Consider the following 27,749-nt stretch of genomic DNA (forward strand, 5'->3'; position numbering starts at 1 on the left):
AGGAAGTACAGGTCAGTGCTGGGATTGCTGCATAGAGGACACGTTATAAACTACAGGCAGTAAGCGAACATTCTGGTGGATAACTTTATTTTGAAACAGCTTGTCAGAACAAAGTAAGTAGAACTTTGTAAGCACCCTCCTGGTGCTTAGCATCCAGGAAGCCCCGTGAGACCACCCCACCTTGGCTCAGTTGAGTTGCCCTCAGCTCCTGCCCTGCCCAGGGGCATCTGTCCTATGTCTGCACTGAAAAACAGGCTAGCATCTGTGCAAGTACTGAGCAGAAGCTCTCTGGAAAGCTCGAGGCCAACTCCCCCCCATCTTCTGAATCCTGCCAAAAAAGTACTTGTGTTGGCTTGTAGAACAGCCCCATGGGCACAGATGGGCCATAAGGAGGAGAGCATCCAAGCAGCAGTTGGCTGGGATTATGGTGCTGTGCTGCAGCTCCAGCTGTGGTGAGCTGTCACTGTGTAGGAGCTAGCCGGGGCATTACAGCTGGCTTGGCACTTGCTACAAACCCTTTCGTGAGCTAGGGAGTTGGACAGTGAGACCAATTATGGAAGCAAGCAAATCGGCGGCATCGTGGGTAGTGCTGCGCTCAAGAGGGCAGCATTCTGGGCATTAAGATTAAGTTCAAAAGCCCTGTTTTATGCCTATTCAAACACCCTGCTGAACCTGCTCCTGCAGGATGAGTGCAGCTTGATGTTACTGCCTACTTTATCTGACTTCCTCACTGCCCTGCTTGCAGCTTTTCTGCACCTGCTGACAGTAATCTGTGGTTTGTGGCCTGTACTAGCCTAGTCTCAGAAACCAAAATTTGAGGTGTGCTGGTGATGTGTGCTGACAAGAATGGGGAATACGGGGTGTTGCAGGGGATAGGTGAATCTCTAGACAGAGGGCCCCAGAGGAGCAGGCTTCCTGCGGACTGACTTGTTGACTAACAAAACCATAAAACGACAAGGAGGAACAAAGGATGGGAAGTGCCTGTCTCACCAAGGCCAAGCTTAGTGTCTTGCCCAACCACTTCCGGCCTGGTGTGTAAAGCTTGGCAGCCAAGCAAGAAGCCAAGCTGTGACTGCACGTGAGCAGGCTCAAGCAGTGCCCTGGGGTTCACTGCAGGAACTCGTCGTACTCTTTGGGGAGCAGGGAGCGCTCACAGGAATCTCTCCTCATCGCTGCTGGTCTGAACACTTGGACAGGAGAAGGAGCCATCAGAAGGGGTGCCACCGTGGCTTTGGCTCTGCTCTGATGCTGCAATACAGGGACAAAATACGGATGTACCTTGTGGAAGGAGGCACTGACTTGTCCAACAAGCGCACTGTCTGATTGTGTCTGCATGTGCCAGCTGTTCCGCATCCCTCTCTTCAATTGCATGAGCTTATGCTACGCCCATCCCCCTGCTGCAAGTGAACGTTGCCGCTGCCGTATGCTGCCTTCCCTGTACTGCTGGGTTATCAGGGAGCTGCCCTCAGCCCTTCCACAGGAAGCAGACCAGAAGGGCAGAACAGAGACTATCAAGGCCAGGCAAGGGCAAGGGACGTACCTGCTTGGGTTGATGCCGCTCTGGTCGCTGGTCTCTGGGCTGGGCCTGCTGCCTGTGCAGAGGTTTGTACAACAGATTCTTCAGGTATTTGTAGAGGTTGCTTTTTAGGTGCAAGGGGTTATAAGAAACTTCCACTTCCAGGCTGTTCAGGGCACTCTGCTCAGACAGAAAAAAAGAACATAGTGGCTATGAGATGTGACAGGTAGAGGCTGTGGGATTTGCTTGGGTGGGGTTTTTTTGTTGTTCATTTTAGTGTCGAGGGCTTTTTTTGCAGGGATGAGTGTTATAGACACTCCGTGCCACCCTGCAGTGATGGGAGAAGGGATCTTTGGCTGCGCTGCTGCCCACAAGGACTGCTCTTAGCTGTGTACAGAACAAGAGGCATCTGCAACCAGGTCTTAATAGATTTAAGCATTTCCTTGCAGGATGGAGACCTATCCTCCCCCATAACCAGGATCAGCCTACAAGCTGGAACACCCTATCTGAGCACTATCACCCCCAACTCTCGGCTTTGTAAGGCCTCTTCCCCCTCTGCTCAACAGACATGCAACATTGCTCCGAAGGACAGGCATTTGCTGTCTGTGAAGAAAGCTGTAGGGTATGTTGGCTGCTGGGAAGAAGTTTTGGAGTGCTCCATCGTATTCCAGCTGTCACTAGACATTTTCACAGCTGTTTCCTCCTCTACTGCTAAGACCTATAGTGAGGGCTGTGCTCTTCCTGGCATCACTTGAAGCAGAGGCAGATAACTCAAGGGGAGAACATATGGATGCACAACTGGAACTGCAGAAGTCTGAATCTATTGGAAGAAACAGAGACACTTTATGTATTGATTTATCTTATGCCTAAAGCACCTCTCTCTGCAGTTTGCAGAGATCCATGTTCCCCAGCAATGAGGGAGATAGATAGATACATCTTCAGCAGCAGCTGCGTGTCCTGTCTGTAAAGGCTGATCATTACTCTAATCCCTGCAGGTATGACTGGGACCTTTCCCACGTGTATTTGTGCAGGGCTGTCAATAACTTACCTCTATAGGGCCATGCACTCTCTCAGGATGTTCAGCAAGGAGGGCTGGGAAGGTTGATGGCAGCAAGAGCTCTCTGATGGCGACTGCTTTGACAAGTAGAGTGGCAGAGTCAGAAGGGACAATGACGTAGTAGGAATGCACCGTGATGTTCCAGTTTGGAGTTGTGTTCTGTGGCTCACGTCTGGCCAAAAGCATCCATTTCCTTTTCTAAATGGCAAAAGCCAAAACCGATGTGAACAGTGGGCAATAGCCACTTCCTTCAGCACTTTCACTGTAGGGGCTGCTGGGTTCAGGAGCAGAGACATTCATACACATCAGAATAAGAACACTATTCTGCATTGAGGATAGTATATTATTTGTTTGTTTGTTTTTAATTGAATGCAAGACAGTTATTAAGAAAAACATCTAATTTTGCTTTATGACTTGGCAGTGATGGAAAGTCCTCCACTTCCAACCCTTGGTTAATTATTTTCACAAAGATGCACATCTAACCCCAACCCTGATTTTTGCACTTCATACCTCCAAACACTGGATTTCTGGTAGGCTAGAGAGTCTTCTCTAAGGTTTGATGTGCTGTAGTGTCATTCCAGTGGATGCACTGGCTGAAAAGATTTACAAGCCCAACTCTGACCCATGAGATGAAACTGCAGCTTTTGAAACATGTTTTCTGGCACAGGCTAGACAGATCTTACTAGATGTGCACTAACTAGTTCTGTCTATGGCAATCCCTCCCCATGAGACTGCAATTTTCACACACTCACCAGAAGACTATGACATAGAGCATGGAAGCTGTGCTGGTTTATCTCCAGTTCATCCCAGTCTAGCTGCCAGCAGCTTGTGGGCCTGATAATGAAGGGCAGTCCATACAGTACAGACTCACAGACCCCCTCAGATTTCAGAGCCCTGCAAGTATACAGCTCATGTTAGATAAGCACAGCCAACATGAAACTAGCAAGAAGACTCTACCAGGAGATGACTAGCTCAAGTGGCTATGGCAGTATCAGCTGCAATACTGCTACAAGCACTTCATGTCTGTATTGCTGTGGCCTGTCACTATGAAACCTTGCAGAAAAAGTTCAACTGCAGTGAAAAGAGGCTTTCTTGCTGATTTCCAGATTCCCTTGTATCTGCATTGACAAGAGCATGCCGAGAAACAAATCTGATCTTCATGCATTTTGTAAGTAAACCAGATGATTGTTAATCTAGCCTCTTGGGCAATAACTCACCCAGGCAATTACGTCTCTTTCTAAGTAATTTTTACTAGATGGTGGTTATCCTTCATTTAAACTGACATGTGCCCTACTCCTGCACAGAGCCAACATCCCACCACAAACACCACTACAGACTTGACATTGCCTGTCCACAGCACACTTCTGCTTCATGACAGAACGTTATTAAGTAGCTTCAGTGCTTTGGCTGTGGGCCATTTATGGACGATTACTGAGTCCTCTTCAGCTACTGACAGGATGAGACTCATTTTAAGAACATCTGTATAGTTCAGAAATTACAGAATATTTTTCCTATAAATAAACCTCAGAAAAGATGCTAGAGAGCATCACTCTTGTTACGCTCTGTGCTTACCAGCCATAGACTGCTGACGGAAAGAGAATAAATTCTTATGTTGAAGCCACACAGCACTATGAGGCTTTGCTTGCTTTTTTGCTACTAGTCAACTAATTAGCTCAGGCTCCGACATCCAGTTAACTGCTGTGGCCGCATCAGGTAGTGAGAGAACAGCAGAATTATATATGGAGCAATGGCTGCAATCTACAGAACTTCACACTGGAGGGAAACAACTCTTGCATGAGTCACATCTATGGTGTTACACTCATAAAGTGCTAGTGTCACGGTAATGGTAATACCATTTTTGACTCTGTGCTCCTTTCTGCATGTGTGGGATGTGCTGTTCCATAACACTAAGAGTTATGGGGGTTGAGGGTATCTTACATCAGAATTTTGCTCGCTAGCACTTTGAGTCCCATAGCACTTTATGGTGATGTTACTAGGTCCTAGCTGAAACTGCACAGAAAGAATGAAGGCTGCTATTACACCAGCCTTCCAGTTACCAAGTGCAAAGCATGTAACAACACTTACTTTACAACCTGGAGTTTATGCAGCACTGTAGCTGGCCAGGCTGCCATCTGGCAGGGTGAATTAAAATCTGCTGCTCTCATGGTGCCATCAACTGTCCCAGAAAGTAGAGCTGGGTCGAGCAATCTCTCCTGCAGATCGCACTTCAGGCACACTAGGAGAAGGAGATTGGTTTAGATTGCTGGAAATGGCAATGTTTAGCACATGATGTGCTCAAAGCACTTACAAACACAAAGTTAATGTTTTCTAGCAACAACTACTATTAAGGGAAGAACAACACTAAAGCCTGTGACATCTATCCCCATTTTACACGTAAGGGGAAATACCACATGCTTGGCATGTTAATGAAACAATGATTGGTTGGTAACTGGGCAGGCAAGTTCCAGTTTTGGGAATGAGTGGCCAGGTGTAGAGAGAGCAGAAGCTTGTTTCCCAATGCCACATTGGGTTCAGGGCTACACATTTCCTGCCAGCTTTTCTATCTCTGCGGAAAAACCCAGCGCACTGATGACACCAACTCTGGTATAATACCATATATAGCTGCATATAATTTCTCCAGCCTTCTACAGATTTCTTGAGTGTGGGAAGGTTAAAAAAAAAACCAAACACCTGACTGCAGTGTAACTTGGTTTGTCTTGCTAGCTATAGTAAGACAATGCATCAAGTATGAAGTCAATGTTGTGATGAAGGAAAATCCACTTTTAATAAAAATAGCATAATTGCCTGTGCTGGTCAGGAGGCTGTTATGGTAGCTACTACATAAATAAAAAGCCACACCAGGCTTTCCAATCTGCTTGCTGTGGAGTGTATCTGCAAAAGCCACCAGCAACTCTGTATGAGCTTTGCTTCCAGTCTGGAACTGGCCTGTGGCTCACCAGAAGAAAACAGGTGTGCTTCTGCTGCAATGGTAATGGGAAGCTGCACATGAGTACCATACTGGAGCAGCGTGGAAAAGGGATTGCCGGAACTGCATGTGCAGAGTCTCATGGCAGTGCAATGGTGACAACACAGTTAGCAACAACTTACAGGAAACACCTATGTCTACTGTAGTTGTTGGTGTTTTCAGTGCTCACCCGAGGATGGATTAGGGATTTGTACTTAGACCGGTAAACGAAAAAAATAATTACATACTCCTTATAAATTTTCCCATGCATGATTATAACTGTTGGCAGCTCCAGCTAGAACATTAGCTATTTTAGTGCTAAATCAACAGATATAAATACAAGCCAAGTCCCTTTGTAAGACAGCCTTTATTTAAGTGCAGCTCTGGCACAGACTTTTAGTATCAAACACAAGGAACACAATTTTTAGGGCCATACAACTGAGCCAGGAGGTCCTTGGCTCTCAATATGTAAGGCCCCTTTACCTTGACCAAGGAGCTATAAATTCACATACTCTTCAAGGCACATTTTTGCTGCAAAATGAAAATGAATTATAGCATCAGCAGCCACAGGACATGGCAGCAACCTAGAAGTATTCTAAGCAAATGGCCCCTCTCAGCCTGAGACAATAGAAACTCCAGACAGCTTTCAAAGTTACCCAGAGACCTTACTTGGGTCTCTAAACGTGAGGGAACATGCCCATAGGACAGGCCTGGGTAATCTTTAAGGCTGTGGGATTTAGGAACTCCCAGCAGAGGGGGAGAGAAAATGAAATACTTAGGGTGGTCTTAGGTGCAGTGGCATGGTTGAAGCCTCCTGATGGAAGGAGGAGATGGAGGTGTTCTCTCTCTGTGCCATAGTCATGTAGCCATGTTTTAAACAGCATCTCCAAGCTGATGACATTGTCCTCTATGGTTTGCACATCGATGTCCATTCCCAGGATTGCAGTATCTGCAGGAAAAAAAAGGTGGAAAAGAACAAATCTTTTCAGCCACAGAAAAGAACATTCTTTTGCATTTTCCACTACACCTCCTTAGTCCCTCAAGTGCTTTTGCATAAGAAGTGCTTCAGAAGCCATTACCAGCAAATCACAGCACAGCACTGTGATGCCAGCCCTCTTAAAAGGACATTGCTAGAAGATGAGCAAGGCCACAGGCCACACCAACACCCTTCTCATCAGTGGGGTGGGTGAACTGGCTACTACCGTCTTCAGAGGACTAGCTGTGACCAATGCAAACCGTCCTCTGCTGTGGTCATCCTAGCACGGGCCTCAGAGACTCTTTTCACAATTTTAAACCACTTCTGCCCTTTCCCTAAGCAAGGGACACTGGATATGGGATGCTATGAGAAATCAGAGACTGCAAAACTGAAATGGTATACTAATGGCGAATTTTGTAGTAGTGATGGAAAGGTACTACTCCTCAGACAGAAGATGAGCATGACTTTGCAATGTGGCCCCATGACTAAATTGCTAAATATCCTCAATGTGCGTTTAAAGGAGCAGCTAGTCACAGCACTGAGAAGAACAGAAGCAAATCTTGACCTGGACCTGACCAACACAGAGGATGTGTTTCAACACGTTGAAGTGCTGCCTGGTAACAGCAATCCCACAGCAGAACATCCTTGCAGATACAACAACAGTCAAAATGATCCACCACCATTACATTTCATTTCAAAGTGAAATGCATAAAATTTAGAGACTTGTTAAAAAGAAATTAAAAGGAAAAAGTAAACATGTTTGCAAGGACACAAGTATTTAAATTACCATGTTGGAGGTGCAGAGCAAATGTATATGATCTAGCAACAACATTTAGGAAGGGAGAAATGTAGGTTAGACAGCAGAGTTAGGGAGGTTAAGATTAAACGCTTGCAAAAAATCAAACCAAACCAAAACCACCAAAATACCCCTAAATAATAACTCAAAGGTGCATCCAAATGAGAAGCTAGCATAAAGTCTAGCAGATTAAATAAATAAAATTTAAAATACTTAAAAGTGAAAAAAACCAATCTGCAGAACGCATATAGAAAAAAGCCAGTATCTATATCACGTCCAAATATTAACTTTCATTAGCAAATGGTTTGGCAATGCTCAGATGCTTTAAGTGTTTGTAATGCGGTAGGGGCAAGAAAGACATAATAATAAATCTCATGTTATCAATTAGAGGCCAGTCCACTGCAGTCTATCGATTACTCCCACACACTATTCCTGCCACAAATGCAGTATGCATTGCTCTCTCTATGGGATTTATATTATATCATGAGCTCTGCTCCAGGCTACAGTCTGACAAGCCCTAATGTTTTATCATTAAAGAAACATTGCAGATTTAGTCTCTGACCCACAGAGGAGATGCTTTGCAGTTTTGAAAAAGCAATCCTGGATGCTTGTCACATGGTCTTTGTCTAGAAATGCAGTCTCCCAAGGAGGTTGCTCTTGTGAAGAAAACAGCAAGCCTTTTTCATCCACAACAGGCTGTTCTTAGCACATTCAAAGCTATTCTAAGACTTGCCAACTGTGGGGCTTCAATATATTGGAGTCTTTTCTAGCTGCATTAACCTGGAAATGAGCCTATGAGAGGGGATATCCTGAGCCTGCCTTCCTTCTTTCAGTAGCACAGAAAATTGTAACTGCATGTTTGGTTTTTGTTGGTGGGTTTTGTTTTGTTTTGTTTTGTTTTTCCCCCTCCCTGCTATGGTAAATGAGAGAGGAAATTTTCTGGGTGGGCTGAAAATCAGGTGCTTTCTCAGGATGCAGATTTTGCATCTCCATATCTTCTTGGCTTTGGAGGAAGCAATTTGTAGTCTAGTACTATGTGACAGTAAAATAACACAGATAACATTCATTAATGGTCCAGTAGGAACCCTTGCAGTGGATTAGGATCTCACTGCAGGAGCTGCAGTATAAGCAAGGCAATGAGCTTTGAAGGTCTTATGGTCCAACAGAAGATCCAAAAGAAGGAAGCAGGCTAATACCATATACTCCATTGGAGTCTAAGAAGAAAACTCAAGCTTCTCACAGAATTGTCCATAAGAGTGTCTTGAAATCGTGCAATACAAGTCCATTTTATCTGGCAAGATAACCAAGTGACACGTCTCATTGAAAGCCCGAGCCAAGTGTCACATCTGCTACTCCCTAATGGCTAAACCTCCAGCTTGTTGTCTGTGCCTTCCCCAGTACAAGTGTCCATTTTGAATACTCAGCAGCATATTCAACACTATGGGTATTTTCTTCTTGCATAAATGGAAACTTCCAGCCTTGACCAGATATTTAGCAAGCGCATTTTAACAAGGCTGTTTCTGTGTACCTAGCTTTTGTCAAAGATGACTGCTTCATAGAGACAGGGAACAATTGCACAAACATGTCCCAAACCTTGTTTTTTCCTCACGCTCATTAATTAGAATTGGCCTTATGCCCTTAAATTTCACTTCCAAAATTCCTTAGAGGGTTGGGACAGGAGACGGGGAGAAAAGCTAAGTATTTAATTCCAATAGCTATATCTCAACAGAGGTTTGTTACATAAATGGTCTGCAGATCTACAGTACTTCTTTAAAGATCAAAAGAGATGATAGACCATATAGCACTAATTTGCACGTTAAGTGAAAACAGGCTCACTTTTTCTTTTCCCAGGGTAGTGTGAGCCCAGACCAGTTTCCTGATATCGAAGTTTTGATGGAGGAATGGAATGGAGGGATTTAGGACTGTTTATTTCAATAACAATGGCTTATGCAGTACACAAAAATTACAATTTTTAGTTGTTCCTGGAAATTTTGGCAACTTCTTTCATTCCAGTATGCCCTGAATACCAAGTCATAATTGTTAACCAAGTCTCAGAGCTTCTAAACATCCTTTTATCTAAAAAAAGAAAAAAATAGTCAAACTTGCAAAACAACTTTTAAACATAGAAGATCACAGAAGATCTAAATATAAACATGATGTATGAACATAGTTCCCAGCTCCTTCATTCTTAATTTAACTGTTTTCCTGTGGTATAGCTTTTATATGTAGGTATATATGTCCAATAATCTCAGTTTTGTTATCGAAGTCTTAAAACAACAACTGTGTTATAAGTGTCAGAGAGCGTGGGATTGTTTTTCCCTATCACACTGTGATAGCAGTTCTCAAGCAATGTAACATCTCTTGCTATATTTGCTGAAACACTTTTGTTAGCTGTTGCAAGTTTCTTCAGTGAAGCAGACTGTCTAGTAAATGTTTTCAGTTCATATAGTAAGCTGTTAGGATACTTCTTCCATTTCTAAAGGAAGTTTTTGTGATGCTTTTCAAAATGTCATTTAAGAGAAGTATACTGTGCTATTAAAACATAATAAAGGCAAAGCTTTGTTTCCTTTTCAATCACTCCATGTTCAGCAACAGCCATTGTTGGAAATCCCACATCCTGCATGGGATTTTCACTAAGTTTACTCTTTTTTTCTGCCTTTTCCTAATATATTTAGTCTGTGCCATTTCGATGGTCACTAAAGTTTGGTTTAAATACACATATGATGTTCACCACTACCTAACTCATACTGTAAACATTTTTGCAAACTATGCTTAAAATTTCACTTTTGTGTCATCTTAAATAGTGTAACCGCACATAGTGAAAGAAATTATCAGCTTGTTTTTGAGGTTTGGAGAGAATAAAACTCAGCACTACTGTTGCATGCAAAAGAACTGCCTGGCTGCACTAATGTTATACCTGAGTACTTGCCTGTTACTTCCATTCAAGGACTCTGCTGGTAACAAATCTTGTGTCCTTGGGTGAAAAAAAAAAATTTTATAGTAATAATCAAGAGCTACAGCTCTTCATTGTTAGAGTCAGTCCACATTTCTATTGCTTCCAAACTTGGCATTCGTGCTAATGGGTGGCTGTTGCTGTTCTGTAACAGACTTCACCTTATTTCTTTACCTTAAAATTAGATGTCTTTCTAAAGGTTCTTGATTTTCCAAAAGCTGTGGGCTTGATTTAAAAATCTAATCAAACTGTACCCCCGTGTTATGAAGGGAACAAATTTAGGTCATATTCTTGAAGTCTGTCAGTATTTAAAAGATGAAACAAAAAATCCTTTATGCTGGTTGTGTAATGGCCAAGAGAGTTATCTCCCAGAGGAAATATGACATACAGTCTGTTAAAAAGAAAAGATTAATGCATCCAAGTTAACTGGGAAAGACAGGTGAAACACCACACAGACCATTCTGGTCTATTCTACCAGGTCAGTCATTACAGACAGATGGTGGATGTATTTATGAAAGATGGGTGAAGCTAGGAAAATATGTTCCTGTTGTCCTTCTTGAAATCAGGAGTTGTGGATATTAAGTCAGGAGAAAAACAAAACCTTGATTTTAAGTACGTTTTAACAGAATGTTCTGGAGAAGCAGAATGTTGGGCTTAGAGAAGAATGTGTCAGGATTACTCCAGTGAATGTCTGAAGTCAGATATGGAGGCACTCAGCCCCTTTATACTCAAGAAACATCCATACAAGAGAAAGGGGAGAGATGCCAGCAACAGCGGCCTCCTACCAACCCTCCTGCCTGACAGGAAGGCTGTTTTGAAAGTAATACCCAGAGTAGCTGGATAAAAAAAAAATCAGTGTGTGGTCTGGTCAAAAGGTACATCAGAGCTTCCTGATTTGGGGACCTGATCCAAACCATCTCTTTTGAAAATTTGGGGCAGTGAAATGAAAGAACTTTGCTAGCAGGACACAGCTAACTGATCCTTACAAAGCAGAATATGAGGTCCAGCAGCTGGAACAGCAGAAAGAGACAGAAGCCTACAATGGTATAAAGACTTTTCGTGAAACCCAGTCAGAAAATATCTCCACTCTCATTGGTACACATGGAGGCCATTAACTGTTAAGACCTCAAGAAGAGGACGATAGAGCCAACGAAGAAAAGAGCTCAAACTCTACCAATCTAACATTAAAGCCCTAGAGCAGGTCAGAAGAGATGTTGAGAGCAATTTACCAAAGCTATTACAAATAGGTTACTTTTTTCAGGCTAATCAGATTCACAACATTTTAAGATCTCTGAGCTCTGTGGTAGAGCTATATAAAACAATAACAGAAAAATTAAATTGGAAACTGTCATTTGCTTCCAATAAGCTGAGATGGAGAGGGCTCAAAATTAATTTTTCAGGCAGAGGATTTAAAAAGAGATGGTTTTTTGGTGTACTACAAATATAAATGCAGGATGCAATGTCACAGCAATGCTCTGGATATTAAAAATGTAAGTAGGTTCAAACAGCCACTAAACAAACTAATGGAAGAAATACCCACGGTGGGACGAACCTCATAATTAAGTGCTGCATCACAATGTTTATTTTGTAGTGGGGGATGGGCTGCAGTTGAACACAGCACTAATTCTTGCACTTCCTGCATGATAGATCTTGCAACTTAAATGTTCTTTACTGTAATTTTTTTAATCCTTTTTTTTGTTTTCCAGAAACAGAGGAAAGGAGCTCCAACAGATAAAAAATCCTCTTCATAAATCAGTTGCACTTCTTTTTCAAATTATTTGGACTATCCATTCCCTGATGCTCCTCTTAGAGAGTAAATACATCATCTGAGTCTTCTCATAAGTAGAAGACTCAGAAAATTACAACTTTATCATCTGAAATTTCAATGGCCTTTGTGTCTCTGTTTATGTTTTCATTCCATTTTTTGGGTGAAAGGGCCACACTTCACTTTTAAACACAATATGGTGGGGTTTTGCATGCTCTAAAGCAGTCTTGTGACTGAGAGGCACACAGCATCTCCTGTTCTATGGTGTCTAGTTTTCCAAGGCTTGCCCGCAGGGTTCTGTGCAAAGTGCTTTTCATGCAAAGTGCTGACTAATCCTCTTCACTTGAGAAGCCAGCATTTGCAGCCACCCAAAATACTATCCTCTTCCCATATAGACAAGATTGGTGCTTTTAAAGAATACCTCAGCCTTGCAGCTGTAGACAACAGTTACTTCCACAATTTTGTAACTCACAGTTTTGGTGCGGTTTTGGCATATTAAATTAATTCTAAAGTTACCTCACAGTGACATAACCTTGCTAGATCCTCTTCCTTAGGACTCACTGTCCCCAGTGTTAGTGGTAACGGTGCTGGTCAGAAAGGGAAGGGGCGAAGGGGCTCTCTTTCTCCCGCCAAGCATTTTACCTGCAGAGATGAGTGCTCTCCCCGAGGCTTCTGTTTTTGAACAGGCAGAGTACACAATAACCCCTTCAGGGCAGGAAGCTTTTAACGGGTAGTGAGAGGGTTGATATACCTCTAAGTGCTTGATTATAACAACTCAGTGTTTGATTTGGTCTGCCACCAGACTAGTGGGATGCAGAAGCAGCAGAGAGAGCAGTCATGTCTGTAGCAAGATGCACCTAGTCAGTGCTGTGCTGCAGATGGGAGAAAACCGGCGTAAACTCCTGCTATTTAGCAGTCATTTTATCAGCCTTGAGAAAGAGCCAAAATAAGTGAGCAGGTTTGAAAGTTAGGTAAAACAAAATACAGAAATGAAAGTTGCAGTTATAGCAGCATTACAATGGACAGGCTTCTACCACTGAACCATTGTGGTACTGGACTTCTGATCACCATCTGGCTGGTCAGCACCTTTTGCTTTGAAACAAAAAGGTTCAAAACAGGAGCTAACAGGAATTTATCTTTCTGAATTTCTTATTAATGTAGCTTAAATTCTAACTGCTGAAAACTGTCAGATTAAGGGGAGTTCTTCCGAGATATACATGGCCTGGAAAAGTAACATTCAGGGTCTGGCATGTACTCACTCTTTCACTAATGAAACACGTGGCCAGGTGTGCAAGGGACGGGGGAAAAGGAAATCTGCAATCCACCTAAACATTCCCAGCCCCTACTCTGCCAATTCACTAGAAATTTGCTACTGCAATGAGAAAAGAAGAACAGCTAGAGACAGATAAGGCAACAACATCCAACATTGCCTGTCACTTAGTAAAAAAATATTGCCATTGCTAGTAACAGGCTAACTTTGCAAGGCATCAGGACTGAGGTTTTTAAGCTTGTTATCAACTCGTTGTGAGAACCTGCTGTGTGAATCAGAGCTTGGTACCAGGTGTGTCTTCTTGATGGGGAGTTTAAGTGGAGACCGGGATTGGAAAACAGAGACTGCAGGTCTACAAAGAACTCATTGATGTGCAGTTAGTGAAGAAGTACAACCTTAAGTGCTCAAGAAAAAATGACTTAAGCATACAGAAAAGCAGCAGCAGTGTAAACAAGAACAATATCAGTGACAAAAATCAACTAATCAACAGGGTAGGTACCTGACTTGGTCTGGGAAAGTAACTCTTCCCAGCATTGTGCAATATGTAGCCTGGGGGAAAGTATTAAAGGCTAAGAATTATCTAGAAACCAAACATCTTGTAAAAGGACAAGATCTTCAGCTGGTGAGGGGGAGGAGGAGGTTATTACTGTAGGATCTTTGAAACTGTAAACAGCCTGCCTACTTCTTTTTTCCTTTCCTTCTGCCTGCTTCTCTCTCCCCCGACTATCTGCTTCAACAATTCTGGTTGCCTCTGCCTGCACCAAGGACATTTTGATCAGCCAGTCAATTGCCCAGGGTGATGTCAGTAGTATGACTATGTGTGTCTGAGATATGCATAAACTCTGTGTATTGTGCATTAAGTCAATTTTAAGTAACACCAAGAGATTCAGTTACGCATGAAGTCTCTGTTGCCCAAATGTGATAAAGCCCAGAAGTGCTGTGGTACAAACTTTTTGCTCTTCCTCCAGGCACAGTAGCTCCCACTTACACGAGTGATGCTAAATGGTGAAAAGAAAGTGGCATATATCGGACCAAAGCAAGAACTAGTGGCTGTCCTGCTGTCCAAAGCCATAACTTCCCCGAGTACCCTGTCTGTCTTATACTCACCATTGCTGCTGTGCTCTTCTGCTGGCATGCACTGTTCCACATCCTCAGGCTCCAGAAAGTCCCTCTTCAAAACCTCAATGACTTGTATTCTTCGCAGACTCACAAGGTCTACATCTTTTAATTTCTTTTCCAGCTGCTTTACCATTTCTTTGCTGGACTGGCTAGTCAAAATTGTGATCTGAAACACAAATCAGTGTGTGCAAGAGGCTGCCTTTACCCTAATCCTCCCTGGATATGCAATGATGCCTGGTCTGTTTGAATAGCACAGATCCCACTATGGAGAGAGGAGAGAAATTTCACTGAAATCTCTCATCTATTCAAAAGCAGATTTAAATGCTTTTTTTTGTTTGTTTGTTTTAAAGCTTTGGCTTATATTTAAGCCAATATGAAATGGATTGAGAGGAACGCCAACAGGTTTTGTGCTGCTGCTGAAAGAAGATGGAACAATCCACAACTGTCTTGTATTCTATTCTTTGTGCTTACGGTCAGAGCTATAGACAGAGCATTTGCTACATCGATGCACCTTTATTTCATCAAAACCATAGCTGCATTACATCTGAGCCTATCACCTCCAATTTACCCTTTTCACAGCATGAGTCACACCAGCACATTCTGGTCAAAGACTAGGAGAAATATTTGACCACATATAAAAACTGAGGTAGCTACTGTGACTTCCCTTCATATTACCACAGTTTCTAGATATAATCCCTTAATGCCATTACATTTCCTAATCTGACAAAAAACGGGCTACTGGTGACTCGAAAAATGTTTTTCATCCTGTTGCAGATTGGCCACATTTCCTGCCCTGTCGCTGCTGCTGAGACAGCTTTGCTGATGTTGGTGGGTTTTCCCCTCTGAAGTCAGGATCTCAAAAGAGTAAGTATTTTCAATACTTCTAACAAATATTTGAGTTTTAAACGATTGCAGGTTATAACAAAGTCAGCCTCCTATGCTTACCAGTCAGCTAGGAATATTCTTGCCTCTTTGTGGTTTAATTGTTAGAAAAATGCACATTTGCCTAAAGACTACAACCAAGTTGCACAAGTAAATGGCCAGTGGTGCTCTTGTACTATACACACTGGCCATCGTGGTCTCACGCTAAAGAAACTGGTTTTGTCAACAGATTCCAGCATGCTGTGTTTCTTCATCCTACTGCTGTTCATAGCCCTGTCCTGGCCCTCCTGCCTCTTCCTGCTGAGCCACAGCAGGCATGTGCCCAGCTGCCTGCAGCGTGCTCCACTGCTGCTGCCCTCCAGGCTTTGCCCGTGGTGCGGAGGCAGTGGGATGGTGCTGCAGGCAGTATGGTGGCTGTGCGTTCCTGGTGTGCAGCTCCGGAGTAGTCTCTTCCACATGGATGGAAGCATGTGGACAGCTTTTTGGTTGTGCCAAAAAAGCTTGTGTTGCTTTAGAAGCATAACAGCAAAAGCAAAAAAGAGCACTTCTTTCAGAAGAGAAGGCTTCACAAACAGTAGTGGTAACTTTCTCTGCTGAGACGAGCCAGTGCATCTCAGTGACAAGTCTGGCCCCTCGCTGGCTGCCTTTTCTCCTCCTGCCCAGCTGTGCACAGTCCCTCTGCTAAGCATCTTCCCTCTGCTGCAGGATTTCAGATAGTGATCTTACTTGTTCCCAATTATTTGCTACTCGGTTGTTTACTGACTGTCATTATATGCTGGTAATTTGCTGTTGCAGCCAGCACCATGGGTTACTGTACCTCAGTAACAGGGCCACTGAGATGTCAGCTTGGCAATCGGGCATTGATGCACCAAAATGACATACAAAACATTAAATTCTGATGAACAACAAACACTCCAGGCAAGTCTTATGTTAAATCTTAACTGCAAAATACTAGAAACAACTGATTTATGAAAGCACTTAACTAAGGCATGAAGCTCTTGAAACGGAAGGAAGAAATTGTATTGGTAGAACCTGACATTCATCCTATTGAAAAACAGATTCAACTAAAGAGTTCAAAAAATTTGATATAGTAGGGCTTATTTTTTCTTGGCCATGCCTTATAGTTCAATGCAGAAATACTTCTCCTAATATGTTTTCTAATCATAGAATAGTTTGGGCTGGAAGGGACCTTTAAAGGTCATCTAGTCCAACCTCCTTTGCAACGAGCCAGGGACATCTTCAACTAGATCAGGTTGCTCAGAGCCCTGTCCAACCTGACCCTGAATGTTTCCAGAGATGGGGCATCTACCACCTCTCTGGGCAACCTGCTCCAGTGTTGCACTAATGCTTTAAGGTATCACAGAAACAGAATTGCTACTTCTCTTCACAGTGGACTAAATAGAAAATGCTTGTGGGAGATGTTAAGTACTCAGTCACCACACATGGTCTGTCTGATACAGTTGAATTTAACAGGGTAAATAACTACTTTAACTGGTTTAAGTTATCCAGGCTTCATTTCCAAGAAGGTATAAATATATTTTTTTCCTTCTTTAAAAGATACTGTATCTGAAAACAAAATTTTTCTCAAATGCCTTCTGAGAAAAGGAAACAAAAATAAAAATCCAATTTACTCTGCACAAAAAAAGTTCTTGTGATGAAAACAAAATTTCAGTCACTTAACTATCTGAAGCAGAAAGCTGCCTTTTTAGAAACATGGCCTTTTGTAAGGGTGAAATATCCTTCTGTCTTTCTCTGATCACAGGCTTTTTTAAATTTTTTTTTTTTTTTTTTAACAAAGGTCTGAGAATTGTAGGTGCTCTTTTGCTCACTTCTTGGCTCTTTAGTGATCTGATGGTGCTTTTTCACCCTTATGTGAAAGACCAAGGCCACCCCTGAGATCCCATTTAGGTCTGTGAAACACCTTTTGTCGGGATTTGCAGAAGACTGAATTTCATTCACAGGTTACACTCACGCAGCATGCAGAACAGGAAGGATTGCTAGCTTGGAGAAAAGTGTTTTGCCCTTGAAATTCTCCACAGAACTAAACTTTCAGCTAAAGTTTCCTCAAGATAGGCAAGTATGATGTGTTGCCTTTCGGAAGCCCTCAGTACCCTCTTCAGTACCTGTGCTAAAATCAAGTGTACTGTTGTTGGAAATATGCAAGAAATTAATCAAAGGATGCTACCTAGCCTCTGTAAATAGTCAGTGAGGCGCACATCCCTGAGAGAAGAAACAAGATGACACCATCAGCCAAACAAAAGAAATACCAAGATAAGAACAAGAGGAATTCTACTGCTGACAAAGTCAAAGAGATATTTGAACTGTGAGCGAACTATCCTAATTAGCATAGCAAACCTACACCTCTAGAGGAGAAAAAGCCCCCTCCTCACCTAAACCCACCCCTCACTGAGCATGCTGAGTAAAAAGATAGGATGCTGTAGCTTTAAGCAGAGATGGGACATAGCAAGGACCAGTAAAAACAAGGGTAACTAACCGTAATTGTTAAAGTAGAAGCAAAAGTGCTGATAACGGTTGCTTGAAATGTATAAATACTTGCCCTGTGACGACTAAGGTGTGCTATAGCTTTGTGGAGGGACCACCTAGCACCCATCTCTGTGAATTAAGACATGAATTAAACAAATGTCTGTGCTCTGTGTGTTAGCGGCTCTTTGCACACCGGGTGAAGAACTCTTTGTTGGGGACAACACTGCAATACTTCAGATGTCTACATTCTTTGAATGATCTCTCTAGTTTTATTTTGGATAATTTTCGAATGAAATAAGATCACTATAAATTGTCTCCACTAATGAAGTCACAAAAAAAAGCTATTCCTAACTTAGTTTTTCCCTTCTGCTTTATAAGGCATGCATTCTTGGAAGAAACTTTAGATGCCTGTCACAAACTGCTCAAAGGGAAGTAAGGCAGCAGAAACAGGGAACGAAAAATAGTTGGCATGGAGCAACTCAGAGGGAAGGCTAGAGTCTTGGCAAGTGTGACATGTCTGTGGTATTTGCTGTTGTATGGAAACTGGGAAAATTCAAAGTCTACAGTGTGGACATTATGTCGAATGTGGTGAAGGGAAGGGGATCATATGTTCAGCTGTCAGTGCGAGGCTTCTAGTTTACAAGGATGGCAGGGAGCTCCTCCCACCTGTTCAACTGACCTTCTGCAAGGGTTCTCGAATACTGTATGAGATAAATTGCTGCACAGAGACTCTCTGCCAGAAAATAAGTACAGTTTGCTGCATGAAGTTTCTGAAAAATGGCCACATCTCCTGGGTTATAGAGTTCTTGTCCTCTCTAAGAAATCTTTCAAGTTAGAATCCATACCTATTTGAGAGTGGGTTTTTGTTTGCTTGTTGTTTGAGCGTTGTAGTTTTTCTGTCTGTTTTAGGGTTTTTGTTTGTTTTTAAAACAAAAATCTACTACATCATTCTCCAGTTTGGGTATGCTGGAATTAGTCATACATTTATATGATACATTTGGTCAGACTGCTGTTCCAGCTAGGCACGACAGCCAGCTCTACATCTTCTCAGATTGTCTTGAGCTTTTTTTTATAAGGACTCCTCCAGGGTGGTCTTTAGATGGGACTGAGTATACATATCCAGGACCTTTGCAGGGCCAAGGATAGTGTAACAAACCATGTGAACTCGCTATTTTCTAGTACCAGGAAGAAAAACATTTGGTTACCTATCAAAATTACCAACAAAGTGGTAATGTGGTCAGATTAATTCCAGAAGAGTGGAGGACACCCAGTTTTCCAGGCTGATCCAAGTATACGAAAGCAAATACAAGTTGGTAAATTGTCAGAACAGGAGGAATTAGTGTTACATCTATGTGCACTGTTCCTATGAGAAACTGAAAGTAGATTGTAAAAATGGTGGTCAACAGTTTCAAATAAGTATATAATAACACAGCCTATCACTGCAGTAGGGGTGTTACTTCCCCTTGCAATGAAAAGTATAGTATATCTGCATAATCTAGAGCAACAAGGATCTCTTACTGGAGTATGAACTCCCTATATTAATGGATAACTTAATTTTGAATGAGCCATCTCATTCCTTCAACTATATTAGATGTCCTGGAACTTGTTGTATGTCAGAAAAGGTCTTGTCTCAAAAGTGTACTCTGCTTGTTCTGACACTCAGCTTTGAAGTTAAAGCACAAATCACATTTGAAATGGTCAGGAAAAATCCCTCGAGGCCCTAAGAAAATCAGAGAAGCAGTAAATCAGGAGAAAGGCTTCTTGGACAGACACTAGAAGTGAGTCTTCATTACAGCTGGGAGAGTCTGCCTAACAGCATGACTCTGGAAAGATCTAAATAAAGTAGAAGGACTAGGGAAATTTCACTCATGGGAATCTGGATTCCTTTTTAGAACTGACAAAGCTCCAAAACTAGGGAAATTTCACTCATGGGAATCTGGATTCCTTTTTAGAACTGACAAAGCTCCAAAACCAGGTGGACCCTGAGCCTGTGAAGTCCGAAATGAAAGATAGTTTGGAGCTGGTGTTTCCTCATGACCAGAAGAAAACACCACTTCTGTCCAAGTCCTTCCCCTCTTGAAAACTGCCTGTCCTTTCACGTCAGTTGATACTACTTAAAAAAACCAAAAACCTACTTCCTCTCAACCTTGCTCTGCTTTCTAAATTTGCACATATGTTTTCATGTGCTGTTAGCAGCTTCCCTCCCACGTGCAAGTATATGCACCCAGCTGAGAATACAGCCACTAGTATGCACCAAAATCTAACAGATCCTGTCCCAGGACTACTGTACATATAGTTTTTCCCTAGATATTTCCTCTTTTCTACAGGAATCTGCCCAGAGGGATTTGAGGACTTGATATATTCATGCAAGATTTCTGGACATTGGATCTCTGAGACAGCTAGATTGCTGAATACTTAAAATTTTCTGGCACGTTGACTGTACATAGGGTCATGTCAGAGCCACTGCTCAAGCTAAACAGTGACAACACATGTATGTAATTGGCTCAGGAAGCACCGGACAGACCTGCTGTGTGCACGTTCATTCCCACTGAGAATCCTGGGAAACAAGACACCAGTATGTATGTGTACTGAAATTCCAGACACACATCAGGCTCTCCTATCATACCAACTCACGTCACTAACTTGTCCAACAAGACTCATTTAGCTTAAGTCCTTATTCTTTCTACTTTCTTCTGGCAAATCATCAATACCCAGTCTCAAAACTTCACAAAGCCTCAGCAGACAGGAAATGTTTGCGTGTGGTGTTTCAAAGCACTTTACCCTCCCCTCTTCCCAGGGCCTTCCTCCTCAGAAGTAAGTTTGGGAACTGCTGTGGTATGGGATACAGCGTAACACGTGGCCTAGGGCTGGGATGAACAGAAATACCTTTCATGATGCAGGAATGCTTGTTTAGCTGTACAACTTGCTTTTAGTCTATCTTTTATGAAATTTCCTAAGCTATGTGAGTGTAGGTGGAACATGAGAGATAAACATCTATAAAGCATGATTCATGAAGTGGAAAGTGAGAGATAGAGAGTGCTGTTAAATGCATTAGCAGCTGCACCTTATTGAGAGCCTTGTAAAATGCAAGGATTGTGGATAAAGTACTAGTGCACTAGGATGGAGGTAAAGTACTAGTTCATCATGATTACAGCAGGCGCAATTCTCCCCTAATTCTCTGGGGCACAGGCAAAGCAATTGGATTGCCCCACTCTTTGTGTCTGCCATAAAGGTGTTACAGATTACCCTTTTTCCATTTACCCAATGTAGGGATGCATGCCAAGAACAGACATGATACTTCCTGAGACTCAGGGGCTGCCTGTTGTACAGAGCTTACAAGGGTCTTTTCAGACCTTTAAGTTACTTCATGCAGCCATTGCCAACAGTGCATTCTAAGGGACCCCTATTACAATTTGCAGAGTAGGAGCCCTGTGGAACTCCCAAGCTGCCACTGAGAAAAGAAAAATGCTAATTATAAACAAACCCTCTTGTTATTCCAAATACTGACCGTATTTTCTTTTTACTCTGAAAACTGACTTGAAGAGGACTGTGCCAAGACAATGACCATTCTGTAGGCTTTTCCTATCCTTTGCAACTATATCAACTACTCTCAGGATGAAATGCATTTCTTTTGTCTGTATGAGTTCACTTTCAATGAATTGTGGACATTCTTTCAGGCACAATGAGGACTTTTGTACAAACATCCTATTGTCTCAGTGAAAGTTCCAGACACTATAACTGCAGAATATAACTAGGATGAAAGGAAAACCATGTCCATAAGTACTGTGAATGTCTTTGCCTTTGACACAGTTCTTCTGTAAAAGTAATCAGAATAAAGCTGAAAAAACATCCAATCTTAAGTGCTTGGAAATGAAATTAATTTTTCTATACTGTAAAGTAAGTCAGTCTCCATAAGCAACTCAAATCTGAGTCTGTCTTGTTTCCATGAGCATTCAGAGATTCCCACATGGGTTTTTTTTGGAGGGCTTATTTTCTTAATTACTCTCTCCCTCCCACGGACCTTAAGTTCCACACAGGCTATCATCTTAATGTGCTAACAAGTGGCAAGTCTGGTGGATGGCTCCCACTACCTTCCCAACATTTTCTTACCTCAGCAGAACTATTTGTTGAGCCTCCTGCTGCTGTGTGTCTGCTGTATTGTTTGAACTGGAGCAATCCATCCTGCACAGCCTGTACCACTCCATTTCCCCGCTGTGGGAAACAGCCTTCTCTTGGTAGCGAGCGGAGCTCCAAAATGCAGGCTTGAATTCGTGCAAAGTTTTCTCTCACTTGCTGCAAAACAGTATTCAATGAAATTGAAAGACTGGAAATGTCAAACTGATATTATGAAATGATTTTCCATAACATGGAAGGAGGCTTTTGAATTCACAGCACTGAGATAACACTGGGGGCAGGAGCCAAGTCGTAAAGCAGTGAACAGTGACATGACTCAAAACCAGCTGATTGTTATGCTAGTAACAACACACGATCACTCCTCAACTTTTCAGCCATCTACCTGTCTGTTGCCTGCTGCTAGCCAAAATGCAGTAGTTTGGCATGCCCCTCTCCTCTGGCCCTGCATAACACAGAGGCAGAACTTGAGACATAAATAGGAGCGCTGGGGCGATGTGATATCCCTAGGCCATAATCACCCCTGCCATAGCCATACTCCTTTACTCGTCAGGCTGTGGACCTGCGTTCAGGAGGGTTTGGAGTCGGACTGTGGCGACAAGCTCAAAAAGAGGTTCCACAAACTCATCGGTAACACGTCCAGAAGCAGATACCAAGAGGAATAGCCTCAAATGTATCCTCTATCATTGTTAATACAAATAGGGGACTGTGAGGAGAATGAACTGCAGAAAGTGATTGGGCTCGGGCACTCCCCAAAATAGCCTTTCATTTGGAAACTAGGCTGATGGACTGTTGGTCTGACTCAGGAGGGTATTTCTTAGGCTCTTACGTGGCTCTTTTAGGATGTTCACCACAGCAATGATTATTAAAAAAAAAAGCAAACACTGATGGAAGGTCTGTGGACCCTCCTGCTTCAAAGATGAGCTACCAGAGCAAGTGTAGAAAGGAAAAACTATTCTATAGCTGTCATTTGTAAAAATGTTTTATTCCTTCAGGCAACAGCTACCACAATACAAAGGCTGCCCTGAGGACAGCTGGTCTGACTCATTATGGCAAGATGAACATTAAAAATACACAGATTATTAACCCATGGTGCTCCATTACGATGCTTTGTGTCAGTCTCGTGGATTGGAGGATATTGGGCCATATTCTCACTGCCTTCTATGGTGATTTGGATTACCTGCAGTCCAGGGTGTTGCTGAACCCTTATATCACGTATGTTGCTCAGCACTCCCTTGAACTTGGTACTTATACTGGTCACAGAAGGCAGTCTGAATATGAACCAGGCTGGCCAGGATCATGGTAGACCCCTCTCATCTCTTTCTCCATGCAATATTAGTTGAGGCTACCTGGTATCTATTACCCAGCCATGACCTTTCCTTAGCATAGACATAATGATGCTAAGTGCACCCTCGATCCAAAGGTGGTGCGTGGAGCATCTCAGCTAGCGTTCACACAGATGTCAGCTCCCCTGAGCTTCAACAAGAACTTGGAGTTAAGACATACCCAGCAGGTAAGCTAGCAAATTTTGGCCATAGGAGAGATTATTAGATTAGATTATTTGCTTCCAACAAATCTGTTTGAAGCAATATAAGATACTGCTGCGAGAGGTCACTTTCCTCACAGAAGAGGCAACGTTTGCTTCAGATGCTTGGAGCTCTGACTCACCGAACCACTCCCGAGCAGCCATGGTTTACAGCATCGTCTTCCAGTGTGACTAAGTTATGAACCAGGGGGCTCAAGCATGTGTTCACAAAAAGCTCTGATGGTTCCACAAATATGGTGGGGAAGAGAGCTGGGACGGCTCAAACCTTGCCTCAGAATGGTGAAGAGAAGGAAAGACACCACACTTTGTACTCTACAGTGCAAGAAGTGTCTGGCCCATTATGTCAGTTCTGCTGTGAGGTTAGCAATCTTTGATAAATGCACCAAGCAGATGCAGCCAGGAGCCTCTTCAAAGTCCTACGGCAAAATTTCCTGCAGTTCAGATGCCTGCCCTGCAATCCCAGGAGGCAGCTGCAGCTCACACAGATGTAAACCAGCTGTCTCAGGTCAAGTATTGCTCCTAACTGGGGCAGAACAAGGCTCAGCATGGGCTGCAGGGCAGCCTGAAGGTCCAGTTAAGTACCTGTCCTTTGGAACTGGCACCAGCAGAGTTGCGTTTTCTCTTGTATATGCACAGCTACTTTAAATGTTAACTTGGACAAGTTTACACAAGCTGCAGTTTCAACTCTGGAATGTGCTTGGGACGTAGAGTAAGTAAGCTTCTAAGCAAAAATTGTGGTGGTTAACTATTTCTGACTGCAGCCCTCTTCCAGGTGCTGACACCCCCAGCCCATGGGCCTTGACATGTCTCTTTGTGTGTGACCCTGCCCCTTCATTACACAACTGCAAGAATTCATAACTTCACACTGTGCGTCCAGCAAAACATTTTAATCTGCAACACTACATTGCTCACAGAGAAAAGCTACCAAAAAGAGAGATCAAAGCTGGCCATGAGCCGGGGTAGGCACTGCGCTCACTGTCCTGTCTGGCTCCTTCCACATGTTGTACCCTCACCTACTTCAATCTGCTAGTCCCTGTAGTTAACGTCTTTCTCCCTTGTTTCTTTTTCAGTCCTTTATGTCAGGGAGGCTCTGGGAGTTGTGTGGGATGGCTGACCATCCCAAGGGAAAACGAGTAGGAACAGGGCCCATCAGCTGCAGGTGCTCTGCTCAGAGTCCTGATTCAGTCCCACATTAAAGTTCTATGCGCACTTCCCCTCGTCACCATCTGTTGTCCTCCACCAAATAACCAAAGAAAGGTTATTTACTTTCTTCCTGGTTTCCTTTTCTTTGGCATCACCCTGCCCTTTTCAGGGAAGCTCTTTGGACTTGTTAGAGTTAGGCCAATAGGGCAGAGCAGTAGGAACAGAGAGCATAAGCAAGTGCCTAGGAAAGACTACGAAAAGGGTAACCATACATGACAGTTCCTCGTGTACTCTCCCAGTCTCTATTTTCAGCTCTGGGGCTTTCCTGACTTATATGATTTGTCTAATAAGCAACCTTCAATATAGCTCTATCTTGGTTCCTCACTGAGAAGTATCAAGTTGTTCTCTAGCTAGATCAGAAAGTCAATGTGATAAACAGCATGCCCTGTTGAGACAAAGGGGCAAATTCAAGAGTATAAAAAAAGCAATGGAGCCTTTTTCAGTATTTCTGAAGAAGGCTGAAATGGAACAGATGTTTATTAGACAGAGATGTAAAACTGCTGCTGATTCCAGAAGCTGCAGAGGACCAGATATTGTTATTACTGAAATTAGGTCCATTGAAGAAGATAGTCATCTTGATATACTTTACTGTTCCTAATAGAGAAAGAATAATTCTGAAAAACAGCCTTCAGTACAACAGCAGATGTCTAAAATAAAGAGATGGCTCATGTGGCAGAACATCCAAGCAAAGCTAGGGAGGAGTGGGGGCTCACACTGGAGTTGTGCCTATCAACTGGGTATGCACTAGTGGCTCAAGTCTTGGAGTGTGAACTTTGCTGTCTTGGACAAGTCCCAGAGAAACACAATATTATGGCAAAAGAGCTGATGTGATTACCAGTCAGGCAAACAAGAGGAGGGGTTATTTTTTAGCTCTCTGTACAGCATTGCTGAGTCCAGTATTGGAATGTAGCATTAAAAAAAAATCCCAATAGAACAGTGAATACATAAAAGGGTTTGGAAGTTACTAAGGGCCTGTAAAAATGCCTTGCAGTTAGTCTCACACTTTGTTCTCTTTCATTTACCAGCTAGAAGATTGAGAAGGGACCTGATTATGTTTAGAGGAAGAAAGTATAAGATACAAGCAGGTTCTTCAATCTAGCCAAAAGAGGAAATACATTAACAAATCCCTGGAAGCTAAAGCCAATAAATACAAATTAGGAACCAGGTGCAAGCTTCACAATGACAATGATGAACCACTGGAAGAAATTATCAACTGAAGTACTTGATTCTCTGTCTTGTAATATCTCCAGATCAAAACTAGATATCTTTCTGAAGGAAGTGCTTTAATGACATATGGGTACTTTAGTGAAACATAATAGCCTGTGATATGAAGGAAGCCAAACAATGATCTAAAGGTTCCTCTGTCTTTAAAAACTGTGATTATCAACATGAGGTATTGTTTAAATAAAAAAGACAACCTATCATGAGCAGAAGATTCATATGATGTGGCACATAGAGGGATTGTGTCAAAGTGCAGTTGTGCTCTGGTGAGCCATGATTACCAAATGAGATCTGAGGTTGCTGTCAGCCAGCACATTTTGGATCAGTGTCAGGACATACCTAGCAAACAAAAAAGCAGGTGTTTGGCCCCAAACATTTACAAATTAACTTGGACATAATGCAAAAATCACAGAAAACAGGCCTGGAACCAGTTGTGAAACAGATTACCTAGTCCACCCTACAGTGACATGCCAGGATGAATTATATGTAAATTAATCCTAGGAAGCAAGACAAGTGTCTGTTCTTAAAGCTGCTAATCAGAGTGATTTCACAGCATCTCCAGAAAATGTTTCTTTGGTATCCCCGTAGTTATCCTTGTCACATTATCTATAACCTATTCTACAAAATAAACACCACCATTAGCCACAGTCTTCTTGCAGATCACATTTGCTATGATTTTTTTTTTCCAATTGGCCTCTACCGTTCCTGAGATGTGAAAACTTGACAAAATATTTCAGAATGTTTTCACCATCACTGAATAAAGTGGAAGGGTTAATACCGTGTGTTTACGCTACATTGCATAAATGAGATTGCTCAGCATTACTGTTTATAATAGTAAGACTTCATAGATTCTTGTGAACTTTATGATGCTTTGTAATCTCCAACTTTTATTGTTGAGTCATTCTCCCTCTATATTTATTCTGCTGCATATCCCTAGATGAGTGAAATACTTATTCTTACTGACTTAGATCTATATATTTAAAAGACGTGTAGATGTGGCACTTAGGGACATGGTTTAGTGGCGGACTCGGCAGTGTTAGGGTCATGGTTCGACTCGATGATCTTAAGGGTCTTTTCCAGCCTAAATGATTCTATGATTCTGTAATTTCAGGATATGTCTCAAATTTGGCAAAAATACTTTGAATTCTTATCCTTTCCCCTTAAATGTCTAGAACCTCTCCCAAAGTGGTAATATTTGTGTAATATACAGACCATTTCATCTTCACATTATTACTGCTGTAGAGTTGTGTTTGATAATTTTGATAAAGAAGCAGTACAGAGAGTACAGAAAGTACCGTATGAAAGGGAGAGGTACAACAGATGTTTTAGAAGAGAACAGTACAAACTCTAATTTATGCACGCGAGCAACTTCACAGATCAAAAATATGACACTCCTCTTTTTAAATATCAGTCTTTCATAAAATTCACCTCTTCCATGAAGTCTGTGAAACTATGCTCTTTGAAAATGAGTAATTTTTACCTAGTAATTTTTACCTATACATTTGTAGTAAACCATAACTTTCTTTACTGAACTGCAACCATGTATTGCATTCATGTTTGTTAGATCCCAAGAGACATAATTTCACACATACCGTAAAGGGAAGCAGACACTCTTGCTGGTTCTGCACCACGTAGATGCTCAGCAGGGGAACACGGCAGGGGCCTGTCAAACTGCATGCCAAACTGAGTGTGTTTTCCAGAGCTTCAGAGAGTATAGAACAAGTGTTGGTCCAGGAAGGTGATGTGACATCCACAATGAGAATCCGTGATGGCTGCTGGTAGTGTACTTTAATAGCAGGAAATGTTCTCCGTGTTTCTGAAAGCAATTTTCTAGAATTCATGGCTTCTGAACATGGGTATTTGAT

General features: G+C 42.4%; 1 protein-coding gene across 1 annotated transcript; it reads right to left on the minus strand.

The window, feature by feature from the left end:
* Nucleotides 1–196: 196 nt before the first annotated feature.
* M1AP (meiosis 1 associated protein) lies at nucleotides 197–27,749 on the minus strand. The gene is made up of 9 exons (XM_010308144.2): nucleotides 27,477–27,749; nucleotides 21,894–22,076; nucleotides 14,406–14,583; nucleotides 6,314–6,487; nucleotides 4,659–4,809; nucleotides 3,326–3,467; nucleotides 2,565–2,771; nucleotides 1,541–1,696; nucleotides 197–1,248 (listed from the first exon to the last, which is right to left on the minus strand). The coding sequence occupies exons 1-9, from the start codon at nucleotides 27,723–27,725 to the stop codon at nucleotides 1,108–1,110; spliced, it is 1,581 nt and encodes a 526-aa protein (XP_010306446.2). The 5' UTR covers nucleotides 27,726–27,749; the 3' UTR covers nucleotides 197–1,107.

The sequence above is a fragment of the Balearica regulorum genome, chromosome 4 (assembly GCF_011004875.1).
Source record: "Balearica regulorum gibbericeps isolate bBalReg1 chromosome 4, bBalReg1.pri, whole genome shotgun sequence".
Taxonomy (NCBI): domain Eukaryota; kingdom Metazoa; phylum Chordata; class Aves; order Gruiformes; family Gruidae; genus Balearica; species Balearica regulorum.

Coding starts and splice junctions, on each gene's coding strand:
- M1AP (XM_010308144.2), bottom strand. CDS start 27,725: ATGAATTCTAGAAAATTGCTTTCAGAAACACGGAGAACATTTCCTGCT. Junction 14,584..21,893: donor CAACAAATAGTTCTGCTGAG/GTAAGAAAATGT, acceptor TTTGTGTTTCAG/ATCACAATTTTGACTAGCCA. Junction 1,249..1,540: donor AGCGGCATCAACCCAAGCAG/GTACGTCCCTTG, acceptor CCTGTATTGCAG/CATCAGAGCAGAGCCAAAGC.